The 20,527-nt window shown below is 35.2% G+C and overlaps 1 protein-coding gene and 1 long non-coding RNA gene across 4 annotated transcripts; one reads left to right on the top strand and one right to left on the bottom strand.

The window, feature by feature from the left end:
* Positions 1-2,292: 2,292 nt before the first annotated feature.
* Positions 2,293-19,693, bottom strand: LOC138307444 (uncharacterized). 3 transcript variants are annotated; one of them, XM_069248203.1, is made up of 3 exons: positions 19,447-19,693; positions 3,588-3,665; positions 2,293-3,062 (listed from the first exon to the last, which is right to left on the bottom strand). In XM_069248203.1, exons 2-3 carry the CDS (start codon positions 3,655-3,657, stop codon positions 2,836-2,838), a joined length of 297 nt encoding a protein of 98 aa, XP_069104304.1. In that variant the 5' UTR covers positions 3,658-3,665; positions 19,447-19,693; the 3' UTR covers positions 2,293-2,835. The 3 variants fall into 3 exon arrangements, with proteins under 3 accessions (XP_069104304.1, XP_069104305.1, XP_069104303.1); XM_069248204.1 differs by lacking the exon at positions 19,447-19,693 and adding an exon at positions 6,308-6,477; XM_069248202.1 differs by lacking the exon at positions 19,447-19,693 and adding an exon at positions 4,618-5,960.
* Positions 7,736-9,846, top strand: LOC138307445 (uncharacterized). Its single transcript, XR_011205989.1, has 3 exons — positions 7,736-7,876; positions 8,397-8,489; positions 9,711-9,846. It is a non-coding gene; the product is annotated as an uncharacterized lncRNA (long non-coding RNA).
* Positions 19,694-20,527: the final 834 nt, after the last annotated feature.

Raw genomic sequence — 20,527 nt, 5'->3', positions numbered from 1 at the left:
GGCATAGTCAGCCGGGAGGACGTTTTAGGATTCCTATACTTTAAATTAATTTCTACGTGCGCAGACAGATTTTGACGAGAAAGTTTATTTTTCTATTCCATAAGAAATTATTCTGGATACATTCACACCATTTTTACCGACTTTAGCCATCCTTGCCCGACTGTTCACTCTAAATAGATATTTCAATTATATTTGAACTATCCACTTTTGATTTACATCTCCTGTGCCCAATAGATTAGTAGCTTAGATAATATACTATACCATCTAAATATCTGAATAGTTTAATGTGTACAAGTGTCCATATGGATACTAAACAAAGAAGAATAACTCGAACAACTTAGGGTAACATGGTTTCTGTCATATCTACAAGTTAGAATTAATTCTGATCAGTGCTAGAAAGAAATTAAGTAAAAAGACTTTCAATATGTAATTATTTTCCAGGAAATAATGCGACAAAACAATCTTTATATTGTAAGGATCTGAAGATATGTGATCAGTAGAGAATTTAAAACATTATCGCTTCTTTCGGCTCAATTAATTACTACTTGATGGTAATTTTTATGTTTGATGTATTTTGAGATGCCAACACTGTTGATTTCAAGTGATTTTAAAGGGACAATTCACAAAGTTGCATTACTCTACGAGCAAGGGACAGGGTTCGACATACAAGAAGTTCGACCACAATGTGAAATGGCGGACAGCGAGCGAGTTTGAACATCTACACATATATCACAACCATGGGCTTTTCAGGCATATCACAGTAAACCGACTGATCTAATTTCCATTAGAACTGGATTTTCTCGATATATGTACAAATTTTAATGTTTTCTTAGACTGAATTGTCCCTTTTAAACTTGAAATAATAAGTAGTTAAAGTAGTAGGACAAACGCAAAATTCATGTAAACATTTTTTTAAATGATTGTTTGAGAAGCAAATACATGTATAATACAAGATGTCTCGCAAAATTGCGTGAGAAAATATATTTTGTGAAAAAAGAATTGTTAACAATTCGGAAAGTAATGAATTACGAACATTATGGAAATAACATGCAGTGAAGGTCTGATTCCGGATTTCATTCTGTCATGTTTTTTGGGGGGGGTTTATGGACAAAATTAATTCGTAACTCTGGTAGAAACTACTCGCAATACCACAAATATTTACCTCGAATCAATAATCTACATCTAATTAATTCGTCTTAGATAAGTTCTGCATTGAAGGACTACCAATGATATGGACCTCGAATTCCGTTTTGTCTGATTAATGTTAGGCCTACAGAGTTGAGGGTGTATCTATCCAACAGTAGAAATAAGATAAGGTTTTCGTATTATGTAACATGTGTAAAAACTGCAAGACATCTCATATTACTAATGGCATGTTTTGTAATGTTATTCATTTTTGCCAAAGCAATGTTGGTGAGGTTGCTCTCTCATATCCTGAGACTGTTTGCACGTATGAGTCAGATGACGACTTATTTACATTCACGATGTTGTGTACTGTTGTTCAGTCTAATGTGACTCTTTGTAATTTATCTCTACAGATTATCTTTCCTTACCATTCATCTTCATTTTCTTTCAGTCACAATTGTCGTTCCCAATCACGAGAGAGAAAAAAATCAAAATTACATATTCAATTATTTAATTAATTAGTATTTAATTACTTTTTTTCGTGTAGCATCCTTGATACCGAAATTCTTACGAAACAGGGCTTAGAAATATTAACACAAAAGGTATCGGTACATGCATGTGTAGCAAAACCAGTTATAAAGTACAGATTATCCAACCTCATTTTGTGTAATTTGCTACAAAATTGACATCTGTTAAAGCGATATTTTGGTATCCTTTATAGACTTATTTAATTATAATTAATTACAAAAATTACCTCCGTATAAACGACATTTTGGTTTGAATTAAACGTTTAAAAAGCTTCTCAGCATGACCGATCACAGTATGGCTACAACGATTAGAACATAAACACAGTATTTGTTCAAAGTAAATGATCATCTCAAAGTAAACATTTACGACCAACATTTTGGTCCATTTCTGCTGCAAAATTTGCTGAATATCTTTTCTTTATGTATAATGAGAAGATATGTAATACAAGTTGTAGTTAGAGAAGGAACAAAGTGCGGATCGCAAATTCACTCAGTATTTTTACTTTGACATGAGAATTTACTTTGAAAAAAACTGATTTTATACAATACATATATGTTTAGGACTCGTTAGCAATTAATATTAAGCACACAAGATGAGAAGACAATTCCCTTTGGATAATAAAACACACACAATATGACATAAAACATATTAATTTATTGTGAGTAACACATCAAATAGACATCAGCGATTTACCTATTAATAACACTTACATTTGTGCCATACCTATCATTCGTCGTTCAATCTGTATGATTAAAATTCTTCCAAATATCACAAAACAATATGCTTGAGTATCTTTGTTAACTGAAAGAATGCAACATAAAAACTGTAAGTTTGAAGTAAAAGTATGGCTTTGAGTTCACTACTGTATCCCATATAAGAGAATTACTAAAGAAAAAAACAAATCCTGGCCATGTCATTGAGTTTCTGTTTCGGAGCTCAATTTTGGTATGCGTCACTTCCGGTTCCGGTTTTGATGCTGATGCTTCACTGATGACTTATGTTAGTGATGACGTAGGGGTTTGACCACACGAGATACCAAAACGTAAACATAGGAGCATATTACAGTAACTTTCATAAACACTTCTCAGATCCATGAAGAAAAAAGACGGGTGAAACAATAGATATTTGCTATTGTCAGTGTGTATTTACATCATGTCAATGTTGTTTTTTTTCTGTTCATTCTCAACTCTTCCGCAGCACAACATCTCCATTCAAATCAATTCCAACCAAGTTACAATCGTCGTCAACTTTTAATTCTATTCTGCCGATTCCTTTAAATGGGTTCTTATTGGCCTGTGTGCCGTTCAGGTTCACGTTTTTTGCATTACCATCCTCATCTGAGATAACTACTCTGAGAGTATTAGCGTCTACTTGTGTCGGATTTCCGTTAATGAAGTAATCAATGAACCCTGAAAAAGTAAAAAGACAAATATCCATTGAATATATCGTCTAAACCAGTTGATAAATATGAAAACACTACTTGATGTAACGAAAACATGGTGTTAAAAACCGAAATAATTTGAAGGGAAGGGTTACTTCCCTTCGTTTTAATCCTTGAGTACTGAAACTGAAATGAAAGGAAGTAACTCTCATAGATCACGAAATGAAACAAAGGAAAATAACTATTTTAGAAGACGAAGGGAATTAACTCTGATAGATTCGAATCTGTATCTGTTTCTAATCTTGCTTCTCTATCAGTTCCTATTTTCTGTTTCCTTTTTCATGCGGTCATAGCCGAGATACTCTGGCCCTGACACCAGACTTAGACATTGTGAAAGATATATGTCTGGTGTAGGCTACACCAGACATCAATCTGTCATAATGTCTAAGTCTGGTGTCAGGGCCGAGTATATCGGGCTAACACGGACATTATTGGTGCTGCTGATGATCTGGTTGATCAGAATTGCTAGTATAGATCTCTCCAAGGTACATACCATCTCCACGGTCGCCGGCTGACACCTCTTCCCATTGGTCGGTCAGCAGACTGTCGATCAAAGTGTCCATGGTGATATCTACAAAATTTAAAACATATCTCGGTTATATTTATCTATTTTACCGTTTTAACATTTAACATTTGTAATCTAATTAAATCTATCATTGCTATCAAAGTTGACGCTACGACACTTAATAACTCATTCTACCCCTAATAACGTATTTGAACTCTTCTAATTAAAAATTTGGAACGGTTCACTATAAAATTTCAGGGGTGAATGAATTAATACGAAACGATATTTAGTTAAGCATCGTAGGTTTTGCTTAAATTTGTTGCAGTTGAATAAAAATGTATCGTATAGGATCTCTTGTAGATAAAGAGTAGAGCAATAGCAGCAGATTTGTGGAAAGTAAAGTCGGTGTATTGCAGAGTCAGTCAGGGTTACTTTAAGAAGGATGAATAGATGTTTTCCGAGTTTTGTTTTATTCAACCGTATACTTATCTAATGGAACATATCATGGGGGTAATATTACTAATACTAGCGTGAACGAGTTTGACTCAGATATTTTCAGTATCATAGGAACTAAAATGTAAAATCTGACTCGCATACATTGTATAGCTAATGGAAAGTGATATTGCACAAACAACTAAGTGAAGTCACTTATTCTCATTATGTATGGAACGTTTGATATTAAGGAAGCATTCCCACGTGGTATAAATCAACGTATAGTTAATTGACTGAAGACACCACCAATGACGCTAGATTATCTAGATAAACACGTGACGACTCGAGGGTGTTGACCACGTGTGTTGGTATCCTGAATAACTTGTGTCGCTATCGTTTGTACTGGGGAACAACGCGAACTGATGCACAGTTATGAATTGAGTTGGAACAGAGGAAATCGAACTATGAACGCGATATGGACAGCTAAAGCATTTCCGAGATACCACAGTAGGAAGGAAATGTTAGAATGTAATTAAGTTGTTTTTAAGGAAGGTGTTGCTCTGATATAATAAGGTACATCGCTTACATTTGTGTCCATTCCACACACAGTATAGATCATACGCATTCCCATTGAGGTATATATAGGTGGGGACTATGCTTATCATCCTCGGGTATCTATATTTGTATCAGCAGTTTCCTTCGATCAAACACTATAAAAAAGAACAATGTCTTCTTACATCCATATTAACTGTCTTTGATTTACCGCGGAATTTTTTTCATCTCGCGAAAATTTGAGTAATCTCCGTAATAATGAATTCAATGAAAAAAAAACTGTAATCAGATTTGGGAAATATGTATCTTTATAACGAGAATGGGTAGCTATAGATTATACTCTAAAGGTAGGGCGTTAGAATTGTACCTGTGCCCATATTGTATCATCGTACAAACAGGTTTGTTATTGGTTTTGTCCCCTAGCAGAGACACGCCATAGTATAAATTGTATATTCAAGATCCTGCTTAGAGTTTGTCATTACAGGTGTGGGACGACTGGTTCGCCTGTTGTAATTATAATGTGACCGAGTGAGGCGTGTTGCTTGGTGTCTTCGGTGGCATGCTTTAGTGATATAGCACTATAAAAAGGAACAAGAGTTTTACTATACAAGAGAACACAACACGAATATACGGCAGTCTCCCAAAACACACCACGTACATCACACACGCAGGACACCGCATACAAGAGGCCGTCCTTAAATGACTCTTGTTTTAAAGCGGACGTTACTATAATAAAATAAGTCAACCTAAATTAAATCTTTTTCCGTCACAAAATTATGTATCTTTCAAATTTTTTTTCATAACCCCTTCCAAATAAATGACATATGCCAAAATAATGCTAATTGAATGTGTGAAAATCTTTAATCCCAATGACTACACGAGAATTTTTTCTTGTCATTTGTATGACATTATCATGAAATATATCTGTTTTTATTGATACTAAATGGCCTCAATGTTGTTACTGATCGCCAAACAGTCCCAGTTATAATGGTCTGAGGCACCCCATGGTAACAAGAACATCATATAAACGTGACACTGTAATGGTTTACGGTATTAACCTATTTTGTATTGCCATCTAAATCACAACAAACTGTCCCCGGTTAATGTCGTACTATGTTTTCCCTACAGCGCCATCAATACAGTAAAACACGTGTTAACGTATATAATGACAACACTAAAGCCGTTTGATAGAGCTAGGGCCATTCCCCAATGACTATAACATAAATATCACATTCTTTTACTAAAGGAAGCTAGTCTATGGTGTTATGTGTACTCTTACACGATAGCTTTGGTTTGTTTGGTGTAACAGCCTATTGCCAGTGTCACTTTCAAATGTGTCAGAATAATATGGAGGAAAGCTGAATACCCGGAGGAAGTTTCTAGTATAGCGGACCCCGGAAGTTTAGAAACATAATAATCAGTGCGCATGTCAGAGGTTGCTACGGGTCATGTAAACATGTCGCCATTTTGAATCACCGCTTCGAAGAGCCGACGGGGGTTCGGGGGTGAAACCCCCGAGAAAAGAAAAAAAAAACACCTCAATTTTACATCTTGAACTCATCTTAACTGTTTTTGTAGCATTTGAAATATTTAAAAACAATTCTAGGAGGTTTGAAAGGAACTTTGGCCTCAGTGTGATCTTCGATAATGTTTGGACCATGGCCAGCACATGTTAACACTGAGTCTTTTCCACGCCAAATATTCCTCTGTTGAGCAATATTTACCTGACAAACTGAATAATGATCCAATTTCAATAAGCCAGTGGATGGATATTGCCACGTTTTCATTATTTCTGTCATATATCCTTCATTCGAATCGTCACCATCGTAAACTACACGTGTACTTGTGTTTACAAATAAAATCTAAGTCCGTAAAATCACTCATTGCGCATGTTCAGCGCGTGCTCGGCTAACAACCAAAGCGAAATCGCGAATTTTTTTCTCGTACAGTCTACAATGTTTTCCGCATGATCCCTAGTTAAAAACTATGTTGAAAACTTCAGTTTTTAACCAAAAAAGGACACGGTAAGCTCAAATTTTAACATTTTTTTGCATAAAAACCCATATTTTTTTTATTTTTGACCGCCCGCTCACGCGGTCTCTATATATACAGGTCGCCGTCAATAAACTCGTGATATTTCGCGGAAAAAAATGGGGTTCGCTATACTAGATGTGTTCCGGAAACTGCACATGGATTCGAACTCGTGACCAGGCGTCTTGTGGTAGCATATGAATATACAAGAAGTATGTGGTAGTATATGAAAGGTCAATGGGGGTATGATTTGTTAATTCTTAATACTGAAAAACATCGAGTAAGAAATGTGTCAGTGGCAATTTGAAAGTATACATAATTATGAACACAGTTTCTTAATGTTTTCCTATAAAGTTGGCAATTTTTCCTGTTAGTGTCATATTGTACCTAATATACAAAATGCTTCGTTGTTGTTTCTGTAGACCCACCCTCCTTCCAGTAAAGCTGGTTACGAGTTGTTTTATCAGTATGGCTTTAACCCTGCGTCATTCCTGACAGGACCTGTAAGGCTACCTTAATTCCGTATCGTTGGTAAATCTATCTCTATAATTACCTCGTTATTGACAACTGCGTCGTGCAGCGCAAGCGTAACAATCATAATTGTCCGCAGTGTTACCCGTCTATGTTATGTAATGTTGGTAATAAGCTTTAGTGTTAACAGACAGCAATTTATCGCATCATTGTTGTCTTGTAAATCACCGGAATATCACTTCCTTATGGTGTAAATCATAAATATAAATTCAAAACATTGTCACCAGCTCTTCGCTGGTAGGAGCGATTCTGCTGGACACGTTATCTTAATCAGAAAATGCCTACGATACATGAACGAACTATTAATATAAGAGGGAACTTCCTCCATTCTTTTCTCTACGAATAGTTGCCAGATTGCATGCTGGGAGGCATGTGCGTTGAGTAATCGACTAATTATGTCGGTAATTACTTATTGTAAACTTAGTCTATCACATGATACACATGCAGCGTCTGGAATTGCGGTGATAAAACATCTTTCCTCTCGACCGAGAATTTCTCCATCTGGTTTACAACAAAACTACAAGAATTCGGCTATTTTTGTGTTGTTTATTTAATGTTCTGTATCCAAGGTCCGATTGTTCGCTGGCACAAAGACAGCTAGAATAATTAATGAGCAACAGTGTGCTTTACATGTGTCCAGACAATAAAATCCGACTGCTATATATAGACCTGTACATGATGACGTTATCAGAGTGACTACAAAGTGATGACGTCATCAAACAAAAACAAAGGTATCATATATTTTTTAAAGACAGAATAAAAAATTATCATATTCAGAAATGGCTGTACCGATGTGGTAAACAAAGTTATTTCCTGGCCACTTTTAGTGTTCTTATACCTAACAATATTCCCATGCCTACTTTATTTTGTGCTTTATAGTTAACAAGACCTATATTGTAGCGTATTTGACTAATGATTAATTCGCCACGATTTATTGTCATGCTGAAATGTATCGTATATTACTTAAATGTAAAATAATGTTATTGTCGCTAGTTGCACTCTTCTCATCGGATTTGATTTTTCATGATATTAACATTTGACATCATACGTTTACCTTATATTGATCATTGTTTATGCTAAGAGACATTGATCAAGCATTAGTCATGTATTGCTATATCATGTGGTTTTGTATCTTTCAAAAGTTCCTCTCAAGAAATAAAAAAACATGTAAGTTAATACAATACCTTAGACTGAATTGATATCATTACTCAATAAGTATGACAATAAAACAAATGTATTTTTGTTTTTCAGTGTCATACAACGCTGTTGCTCACATACAGAAGACGCATTGATTGTTTGGTGATGATGGCTGAACCTTATGAATGTCATGGCTATTACATATTGGTAATACTACGGCCTATGTTGTCGACATTAAATGGATGGAAAATATTTATTTTAACCGGCAAATTGCATATAATTTGATGATGTTTCCGAAACATTTTCTTAATGTTAGCAAATATGGTTTGTGTAATGATATTGCTACACATATAGTGAGTATTTTATGTGACGTTTCGATGACTAGTACGATGTGTATACTTTAGCCTTCATCACTCCTCACCAGACAAAATATGAAGATGCCAGTGTACATACCGTTCTAGTCTTCGAAACGCCACTCATGAAATACTTATACCTATTGTATATAACATGTAAAAATTTCAAAAGTAATTAAATATGCGTGTGGCATTTGTTTACTGTGATGATGTGTTTACGAATAGCTTCATAAAATAGTATAGTTTCACATGCACATCTGCAAACAGCTCTTGTTAGATTCTATTTCTGCAAATAAGTCCCTTAGAAGTTAGGAGCTTCCTTCTGAATAAATTGTTCATTTCAGTGATACAAAGTATGTTTGAAGTATAAAGATGAATGCATGTTTGGTAACGTATGTTTTGAAGTGTTGCCAGACATTAAGTTAGCATCTCATACGTTTAACTGTTCTTAATTTAATGTCTAAACTGCCAGGGGAATAGAGAATATTTCAAATTGTCTAATTATATTTCGTATAGACTCTATCATACGGCATTTTAAGAGTTATTGATAATAAGTTTTGTTTTAATTCAAAAACAGTCCCGCCATTCTATTCTTAAGTAGATGCACGTGCTAGAATTATTCGTAGCTTGCCTTGAAGTAATTTTCTAAAGATAAAGCCACAACAGGCCATTTATTCAGGTTAACTGATAAAGAAATGTTTTATTTTCTCAAACAAACACGTTAAGATATATGGTGGTTCAATTGCCAGAAACTATTTTATACTCTTGAATAATTTTTGTTTTGTTTATTTTTTTATAAATCTTAAAACAGGATATCACGTGTGTAATGGAGGTTAAATTCAACCTGAAGGTACTTCAGAACGAGAATCTACGAGATTACAATTTCCCATCCAGCAGAGACGAGCGTTATAAAGTATTACGTAATAGGAGTCCCTAGTGCCGTAATGGCTGATAATGCGCCAATGATAGGGCTGTTAATTATGTAAAATATATATTCCCCTTATCTTACAAGGTAGATTGGAAGTGCGGGGTTTATTTTTCCTATTTGTCATCCATATTAATCTTCTATCGCCAGGTGTCAAGCTTTATCACTCTGTTGGACAGCCGTATCAATACACCAAGTCAAGCCTTATCACTCAGCGGGACCACCGTATCAATACGCCAAGTCTATATATTACGAGGACCCTTCTATGTAGTTAAGACGTTATGGCTGGATATGAATCGGTTACTTTTTATTTTCCGGTGTATTAATCAATATCCAACATCGCAAACACGAATCGCACCATTTCTTATGTGAATTTGATAGGTTTATCGCGTTTTATAAATCACTCACATATGATCCCAACATCCTTATCGCAACATGGAGAAATGAAATAAAGTCAAACTGAGCTTTGCATATGAACATGCGTGTTCCACTTGTCCTAAAGCATGTTGGCACTGATCACTAATCGTGACACAGCCTGATGTTGGTATTTTGAGTGGATGTAGCTGTCTTCCTCTTCTTGTTTCCATGCTACAGACCAAATCCTACTTGAGACCAGATACGTATCCCTCTCAAAACAACATGAAGAGACTTTGAATAAAATAATCTTGAATTTTCCGCCAATATAGACATATTTTCATTATTTTTAGGAATGTGCATTTATTTTCAGAAAACTCTACATTCAGAAGAATTATACTTTGTGAAGAAAGTATTTTAGTATTAATGTTTGTCTTCTTGAAATCGATGCATAAGTACTATACAGTATATTTATTGGTGTCCAAATGATGGACGGAATTGAAGGTTTCAGTACGTAAACTCTGATAGCCTTCGAAAGATCGCTTCCTACCTGTTCATCGTTGCATTTGTATATGACGTTGCATTCTGAGTACACGTTAATATTATCTTATGCTAATATGACGTTGTACTTTCTGAGTACACGTTTATATCATCACATGTTAATATGACGTTGAAATTTCTGAGTGCACGCTTATATTATCACATATTTATATGACGTTGCACTTTCTGAGTGCACATTCATATTATCACATGTTATTATGACGTGGCACTTTCTGTGTACACGTTCATATTATCACATGTTAACGTGACTTTGCACTTTCTGAATTAATTTCATCACGTATTGATGTGACATGACACTTTCTGAATAAATGTACACATACGTGAATGTTTGATTGTGAATGTTACTTCAGTATAATGATGAGCATCCTTGAGGAAACATGTGCGTTTCATTTCAGTATATTTAGTTCTGGCATTCTCTCACAAGAGATGGTTCTTATCAGGACCTTACATACAGTAGATAAACATCAATAGACTATAGAAATAAGATGTGTGTATTGTGTTGTTTCTGGACATCTCAAGATATATATCCTTGACCGCTTGACCGCTTGACCGTACAACTGATTTAGATGTAACATGTACATATGTAATGGAACATTATGCTCTGCGGCAAGTCTCCTTCTTATCGCTTACATATACGGATCACATATTTTTCGTGTTTGCAGATAATTCTTGCTAACACTCGACCTCACCGGCACACAAAACTGACGTTCACGTCGTTCATTTCATTAATTCTAAATAGACGTTCATAAAATTAGTCATCCTCAAGTACGTTTAAAAATATAACACAAGACTGAAAACATTTGTTATATCGGGATGATCAATATTATGATTTCACGGTGGAAATTCATGTCGTATGATACCATTATATGTTATGATAATTTGTAGATAGCATAATTTGATAATTCAATTTACTGTTTATTCATTAATGATTTAATTGTGTGGCTAATATAATTACCAATAAATCAAGTGAAAACAGTTTCTTGAGTGATAAATTATCCATCTTAATGCTTTATCTGCAGAAATATAATCTAAATATAACATTTACATCTTGACTTTTTTTTCAATATAATTATGTAAATGAAGAAGGCGGGACAATAATGCAATACCGACTTATTGTTGAATGGAATCAAACAAAAATGTTATTTTCACTAATGCTTGCAAACATATAAACGTTTTGAAGTAATAGAGCCTTGCCTTTTTTTTCATTCCGTGTACTATTTATAAAATAGATGCTGCATTTTTAATTACCATCATTACTATCACGGGAAAAGGAAATAGATAAGATTGTGTTTAATGTATTCGTTATCTTCCTCGTTCTAACAAATACACAACTGACCTAGATTTCAAAACTTAAATATAATGATTTAATTCTTGTTTCTGATCTCTATATGATTACAACAAATAGTATGTTCTGAGCATGCTCTAAAACACAGTACACGTGCGCTGGGGGTAGGAAACGTTGTATGTATACAATGAAATCAACAAGCATGTTACTTTCCCTCGGTTTGGCAGCTTACAATATCAACACCAAATGGTTCTGGGACTACATCGCTTACTTACGCTCGGTTCACAGGTATGTGTGGAAACACTTAGTCCTTACAGCTATAGAACCTAACGAAGGATGAATAGTATCGAGTGTGTCAAGAGGTCGGCATGGGTGCTAGTACAATAAGGAACGATAATTGCAAAAACAACCAGACATTTCCGACATATCGACTACGTCCTAACATATTTGGCTACACTAGTTACACTAAACCAAGATATTAACGAAAGCTACACAAAGGAAACACAAAAAAAAATACTAAAAATACACCGAAACAATGAAACTATCGAAGCGTAACATCAGTATATAGCCAACTTTGTGATGTTGTATCAACGACAACTTGTAAATATATCTATCGCAGTGGAATCCCATGTTATCAATGGGAGAACCATGGTATAATGAAAACTGAACTTCGCTTTCAGATTTTAAAAACAACTTTTAGACATCGGATTACAAGCACACATACGAGATCTGTTAGAACGTTACAAGACACGAATCGTTCTTTAACAAAGACTTGTTGTATCAGATTACAATCAAACATATACGAGTTTTTATTTGCTACGTTAAAGCAGAACTTACATGTTTACTATGAGAGTTGATATTGCACCTTTAGTATAGCACATCATTGCTATAGCAGTCAAGAGAGTGTCTTTGTTAAGTTTTCTGACGATATCTCATCGCAGTTATGTTTGGTATACTCTTTGTTTCTGCTTGCAATTTTTCATCCCTCCAACTAGATTGAATGGCCTACCTAAATGAGTTCATAAATATAGAAGATAAAGGACTGCCATTATTAGCAATCCTTTTGCGTTCTCACTCAGAAATCCTCATACATACGATAACCGATAGAGTATATGTTCATATAATCAATTTTAAATAAATCTCTCGTTTTTATGTTTTATCATTGCTGTAATCGATACTGAGTATTGAATTTTAAAAATAACTGTTTTGCACTGGACCAACATCGGTAAGCTACAGGTTCTGCTTCATAAGTCCTTGAAATTGTTTTAAATCATTGCGTTTATTTGAACAAATAAATTGAGGTGGGAATATATTTCCATTTCATCAACTTTTGTTAGGCCAAAGAAGTTTCAGTATGTTTCATAGTAAGCATAATCTGGTCCTTTCCTGTTTGTGGTGATTAGATATAAACCACTGCTGACCGTTACTGAGAGGAACTGACTGATACCACACTGATCGTGTTAGCTGGTGTGTACTTGATCATGTACCCTCCCACATACCTGACATTGTCAGAACAAACCTCTAGAATTATCGACATAGTCTTCCCGTCCGTACAGTAATATGATCCTGATGGGACCTCTGTCTCCTAGTAGGAAACGGGAGAAACAAGACCATTATTCGGCAGTAAACAAGGCGAGAGAGGATACAGGAGTCCATGGACAAAGCACTAATCAGCTATCGGTAATATCAATCCGCGACATCGTATAGAGCATTTTGCGAGACATGATTATATTTACACAAGGCCATTACTAGGTTATGTTCTGAAAATGATTGCTATATAATTAGTACAAAGATCGTATTTGTGTAGGCAGGGCAATGTTGTACTATCAGTGCGTCAGCTATGCCTCTTTGAAGTAGGGTTAAGTTTTAGGACCCTCATTGCTGAAAGAAAATACATCTTTACCAAATTACCGATAGCCTCCCCAAAACCAGAGTATGTTTTTCTTGGACAATATGAAAGAAACATCAGACAATCGGGACAATCGGTGTGTGATCTAAGATGGGCGGGGATAAATATACTTATCAAAGGATTGACTTGATCATAGTTCCAATTATTTTAATGTTTGTCATATCAGCTACATTACATATTCCATACAGTTATAAGTAATTCAACGGGAATGTAAGTGGCATCGGTGTAACACTGAACAATCCGCTGGTGGTCCGATAGGTAATGGAGGACATTACATACCTTTATAAGGTGTCTTCTTCAAAGACGAAAGGTCACGACTCAAAAACAGTTCAAAAGGAAGTCTGTTGAAAATTGTAAAACCATACTTAAATTAACGATTTGCAGGTAGACCGTTTACTCTGTCCATAGCAAATTTAACCAAATGTTTCAGAAGAGCATGCGTCCTCTTTCATTGATACCAAAGGTCACACAAATCTCGATTAAATATATGTCAGTTCCATTCTGAAATGAGATTCGGAGGCATAATCCTCGATAATCCAAGCGATATATATACTAATGTTTGATATTAACGTTATCGCCTTGGTTACCGAGGATACGGTGGCACCAACATCTTAATCGAATCACATACACACCAATACCAAATATTTCAGGCCTTGTGAACGGAAAAATCATTTCTTCATTGAAATGAAAACGATGTTACAATGACCTCAAAGTGATAAATCTAAAAGTAAGCCTTTATTTTTTTCGATATTTTTTATCATAGCATAAACTGATTGTACGACAGCATAAGCGTTGGACACTGGGCTGTATCTATGTAGATATTGAACTGGGGTTTGCTTTGATATATTGATTGTAATGAAGAATGTCGAAAACACGTATGGAATGTTTGAAATGCACGCCTGCCCATGACATTCAAATCTGATTTTTGCGAATTCTACAGAACAGTGAAGATATAGGTACTAGTTGTGCCTCCTGTTGTAGATGTTTTATCGGTAAGAAACGTTCACGGTAGCATTAGAAACCAGATTGAATGTTTGACATGCGCATCCGATCACGTTAATTCGCCTGACAGCAAACGCCTGTCGTGGTCAACACAGGAGGGTAAAAAACACGTGCATGGCATTTCGCAGAGAAAAATCAGTTAGCGTCTCTTCGGCAGCAGATGTTTTGTGTCAAGGTACCTCCGAGAATTTAAGGTCAGATGTTGGTGCCATCAGTTGAAACATTTGGTAGTCAAGGAAGCTTATTGAGACCGTACCGTTAACCCGCGTTCACGATCTCATGTATGTCGGTCATGTCATGTCGCTGAGTATCAGGAACATTAACATAGGGTAATTCGCAATTAATCCGCACCTAACTTCAGCGCAACTGCATTCTACACACATTCTACACATTCTACACATCCTGGCAGCACACCTAAATGGTCTGAAGGTATTTTATATCACGTTTATATAGAATAGGTGCTAGTACAAAAAATAAGTACAAAATGCATAGTGATAAAGATGCCTTCAATGTAATTATAGATTTATAAGTGTAACGTAATTTTATAGAAAGTTGCATTACTACTTATACAATTTATTGTTTAGGCCTAACTTTGAAAACCATCTGAGTGTTACGGAAAAAAAACAGCAAACCATCTGAGAGTTACGGAAAAAAAACAGCAATTCTGTTTCAATTTTTGACCGTTTTTTTCGCTCCACAATCACGTGTACCTATAGTACAATACTCGGAGTTAGTATGGTCGTTTGAGGGAGAGACAATGTACAAATGTATGAACGTGGTACCCCAACAAACACACCGAAGAGTATCAATATCACCGTGAAGAGTGTGTTCTCAATTCAGGCTGATTGTGCTGATAGAGGGCCAACTCGACCTTTATTTGTCCTGTAAGTGATATTTATACATACTCAGGTCTGTACTATCAATTACAACTCTTACTTTCGGAACTTCTCAGCATTCTTCGTACGCTCCAGTTGCTCTGTTATGGGTCAGGCGTGATAGCTTTTCCATAACATTACAACCAACACGACACCGTTACGGAATCAAAACATATCCACATGTAGGGAATAAATGGCCTAGCTCTCTGGTGATGGAGCTGCAGATGTCATTGTACGGATAATGGAACTTAAAGCTATTTACTCACAAATATTTCTGGTAATTGAGACACATCCACACGTGTCATTGTTCTCGCGCTAGGTGTTAAAGGGTATATCGATAATGGAAAATACTGTAAGCTTTCTAGCTTTCGGGACGTCAACGTTTTTTGCGAACAAACGAACTTTATCGCGTTGCTAATACGCCGATTACACCATATATTTTTTTCATACAAAAGAGTGATAGAAGATAATTGATATCAAAAGCGGTGTTCAATATATTATTTATTTTAACTAAAATGAGGCTATCGCGAAAACAGCAATGTGTACAATAACTTTTCATGTGTAACAAGAACGCTACCTATAAATACTAGACTTCTATGGTCTTATATATTACACTACCGAGACTCGGGAATCCAGGTGTCACTCATTAGAGGAAGAGACTGGTTTGAGACCGACATTGCTGAAAGTAACGTACACAGTTACCAAATAACCCATAGCCTTAAAATGATAAAGTTGCAAACACGGCTATATATTTATTTTTGCAAATTTTGCGGCTATAGAAGAAACAGATTACAGGACTACAAATCTATAGTAAAGTGTTGCGTACATCTTAAAAACACATAAACAATCTGCAAGTTGTTTCGCTTAAGAGGTAATCAAAGAGCAGTTAAAATATTAACGATTCACGAAATGACAACAATATTTGGTTTATGTGTCCTATCTTGTGTTGAATGGAACATTAGTGAAGATTACTGGCAATAAAAATAGCCCGCCTTGGTGTAAAATATGTGTGAATGATCCGGGGCTCATGTTACGGAGCGTAGTAAATGAATGCAATGTTTATTACGCTAATCAATGCAATATGTGTCTATCAATTAAGATGAGGTTAGGAAGAGTAGCTTGTTATCAATGATATACCGCTACCAATTACTCGTTTATTACGGTGATAGGTGTAAATGTAGACTTGCCAAAGATAATCCATCCCTATTATTACCCGTGGACAAACGCGCTATGTGCAGCAAGAACACAACAAATACTCTCCAAAGATTGGCTCTCTTTTCATTAATACAACAAGCCGTAGAAAATGTTTCCACGGGAGAGCGGCCAAAATACATCACTCATATAATATGCTCGTTACGGAGAAATCAACAGACCACTGATGTCGATTCTATGCCAATAGAAACAAAATAATCAGTTTTAACAAAAGTTACCAGATATGCCAAAGTATGATAATGATAAAACTTAGAGTATGCTTAGAAGGCATTGTAACAAGGAATGTTTGGCTTGGAATGCAGCGTCATGTTGCACAAAATTGATATACAAATGTATTTGAAACTGGTGCGATCTAATCCAAAACAGCCTCGATCTGATTCATCAGTGTATCAGTGAACATACTATCTGTAATATATTGTTAAATATGAAAAATGTCAATGACTTATATCAGATTAATATAACCTGATCATACGTCCATTGTAGTGGTTAGCGGCAAAAACATGATGTCTTGTCATTGGTACGCTTAAAACTTCAGCAGACGTCTAGCAATCCAAGACGATAGGATTCCATTACACCAATGAACACTTCCAAAGGCTTGCGGAAATATTTCCTATTGTGTATAGACTAAGTTGAAATAAAAAAAGAGCCCTACCGATAACTACGTCACTTTAGAGGGAATGAACATCCCTCTACCGACAAATATTGTGGAGAAATAATGTAACGAATTTTGATGAGCTTTCAATTTTAAGATTTCGACTATCGGAACCCACAGGAACACTGCACCACCCATGTAGAACATAGAGTAATACTATCAGTATAATACGATATGGCACACACACAACCTATAAGACTTAAGGGATTGGTATATCTTCCAAATTTCTTCAATGATTCTATTTAAATTTAGATTATGTTTCCGACAAACAAGATCTTAACATCCGCCAGATCTTAGCTCTATATGAAATATTCCTTTCATGTACTCCTGGCAGGCTGCAGACTTTATTACGTGCCATGCATAGTTATATCTATAAAATCTGACATAATTCAATTTATTTCAAACATGCTGCCACGCTTTTAAGTGGTTTGTTTTACTTTATTCCAGTTGTGTAAATTAAAAGCAGCAGCTTAACAATGCATTAGTGGGAACGTTCATCAGACAGATATGTTGATTACTGGCTGCATTTACTACATCATCAAAGATTCTATATACAATTACACCATTGTTTGTACAAAGTGTACGCCCTGCCCAAGGCCGATAAGAACAATGTGTTAAATAACAGTGTTACATTATTGCTACTTGCAAATATTGTACGCCAAAACCAATGGCCATGAGAGTCGATCGGTTGATTTTCTCCTTAAACATTTGACATTTTAACTGTTAAATTTGCATGCAACGCAAAATGAAGCAAGGGCATGAAGTTTAAATATTCATGATTCAAGTATCCTGCTTGCATTACACAATTTAGTAGTTTTCACAAGAAAATGATAATTGAGGTTTTGTTTTATCACATAATTGGTCCATTTAGCCATGCTATACGGTCATGTCATAAATATCGTTATAACACTATTGTGACGCAATAGCTAATAGTAACGTCATAGTCAAAATATGACGTCGAACGATTGTCTCGTATGATGGACATGCCAAATCTTGTTCTGATTTCACCACTCTTGAATAGAAAAGAAATTGAAAGTTTTATCTATATTTTCATAAATACTAGTAAGTTTTGTCTATATTTTCATAAATTCTAGTTATGTGATAATAGAATCTGACATTTGCGTAACTCGTTAAATGATAAATAACTTTATGGACATTATATAGACTTGTAGCATATCAAACCATTGAATATCATATTACAAATCCATTTATGTAAGATCTTCTATGTATATAACCGATATTGCTATTTTTCTACTGTTTTCAGTCAGTCAAAATTACTTTTAAACGTTAGGTTTTTCATGTACACGCGCGTACTTTACGAAAGTCATTAACAAGGAATATATATCTATATGAATGCATATACTCTGCTTGCTAATTTGAGGAATATCAGTTTAAGTCCCTTCAATTTTGCATTAATTGAATTATATGTTATGCTCAAGCTATTTAAAGTGAATAGTCGGGCAAGGAAAACCAGTCTAAATGCGTTCATTGGCCTTCCAAAAGTTCTCACACATTAATACGACGGTCAAGTTCTGATTAGTTTCCCAGTTCTGACCATTAAAGTAAAGAAAAGTTGAAAGCATCGAAAGCGAGGCTGCGTGGAAATGTAACCACGGACATAGTGAGCCACGAGGACGCTTGAGAATTTCCATACTTTAAATTAATTTCTTCGTACGCAGACAGATTTTGACGAGAGATTTTATTTTTCCGTTTCATAAGAAATTATACTGGATACATTCACATCATTTTTACCGACTTTAGCCATCCTTGCACGACTGTTCACTTTAATGTAATATCCACGCCTAATTAATATTAATAGTAAGTTTTCTGATATGTAGTAGTAATTTTTACACTGCAAAAATATACAAATGTATAGCACAGTTATCATTTACCTACAAATTACATGTGCAAAATGTTTAAATCATTTTAAGCCATATTTATTTTAACATTGCATTTACATTCAAATATTTATTGAAAGCACCATGAATAATAAATAAACATAAATAATCATTTAAACAATTGGAAAATGTACTTACGTTTTGTCGATTGACGGGAATTCGTCTACTCTATAAACTACTTCGGTATATTCCGTCAATATGTATCTTCGGGAATAATATCGGCGAGGAACACATCGATTTATACAGGCACCGGGCCGTGTCCATTTCATCCGCGCGCATGCGCATACGGTAGACAGATGTAGGAGTTGCCATAACTGAGACCAGTGGGGTAGTCCCGTAGTTCCTGGTGTGACTGTGCGGGCTGGTCATACCCTTTTCAGACGAGAATGATATTTGAGAATTCATTAATTACCCCCAGTAGAATCAGATCGGGAGATAATATATTCACATATGTAAACAAATTGTGATTCATAATGGAAATATTGTCAGAAATAGTTTTTCGTTGTATAACAACGGTTTGTGTTAGATGGAAATAGAAACATGGAGTATATTTTAGAGTATGAAACAGGAGGCAGACCATGGCCAGCTGTAGTATAACCACCACACACAACACGGCAGAGCACATCCGCGTACCACGCCTATATAGTTGTACTAAGGAGAAATAAACAGGACGTCAGACACATAGTAATTTCAGTTTGCGCTCACATTTTCATTTCTGAAAAAAGACGAACATTTCTATTTTTCCTTGCTGTTTAAAGTTATTCATTTTGTATCAATACAAAACCAACTAAGTAATAAAGAAACATGATTTATTAAAACATCAATAATAACTTTGATTTATTAGTAACCCATATATTAATAATCCCTTGTTTAGACGCCACAAGAAAATTACTGTGGCCTAATTCTGCAGTAGTTTATACCTGTTTTATTTAGTTGTCTTTGATATATCCACAGCAAAGGCACTTGGTATTAAGGATTCTGGTTTTGTAGTTAAAAAAATAAATGGAAGAACCCATCTTTGTTTTTAATTAACGGTGTATTTATTTCTATGCTTAAATCAACGAAAATTATTTTCGTCCATCATGAATATGATTGTTAACAGAACTACATTGTAGTTATACCACATGAAGGCGATCATGCACAGTATAAACTGTAGACCTGACATAAACTTTAAAAACTTACCAACTTCAAATTTTACTGCCATGAATATAGCATTGAA

This window comes from Argopecten irradians, chromosome 14, assembly GCF_041381155.1.
Source record: "Argopecten irradians isolate NY chromosome 14, Ai_NY, whole genome shotgun sequence".
NCBI lineage: Eukaryota > Metazoa > Mollusca > Bivalvia > Pectinida > Pectinidae > Argopecten > Argopecten irradians.
This window is presented reverse-complemented; position numbering and strand designations above follow the sequence as displayed.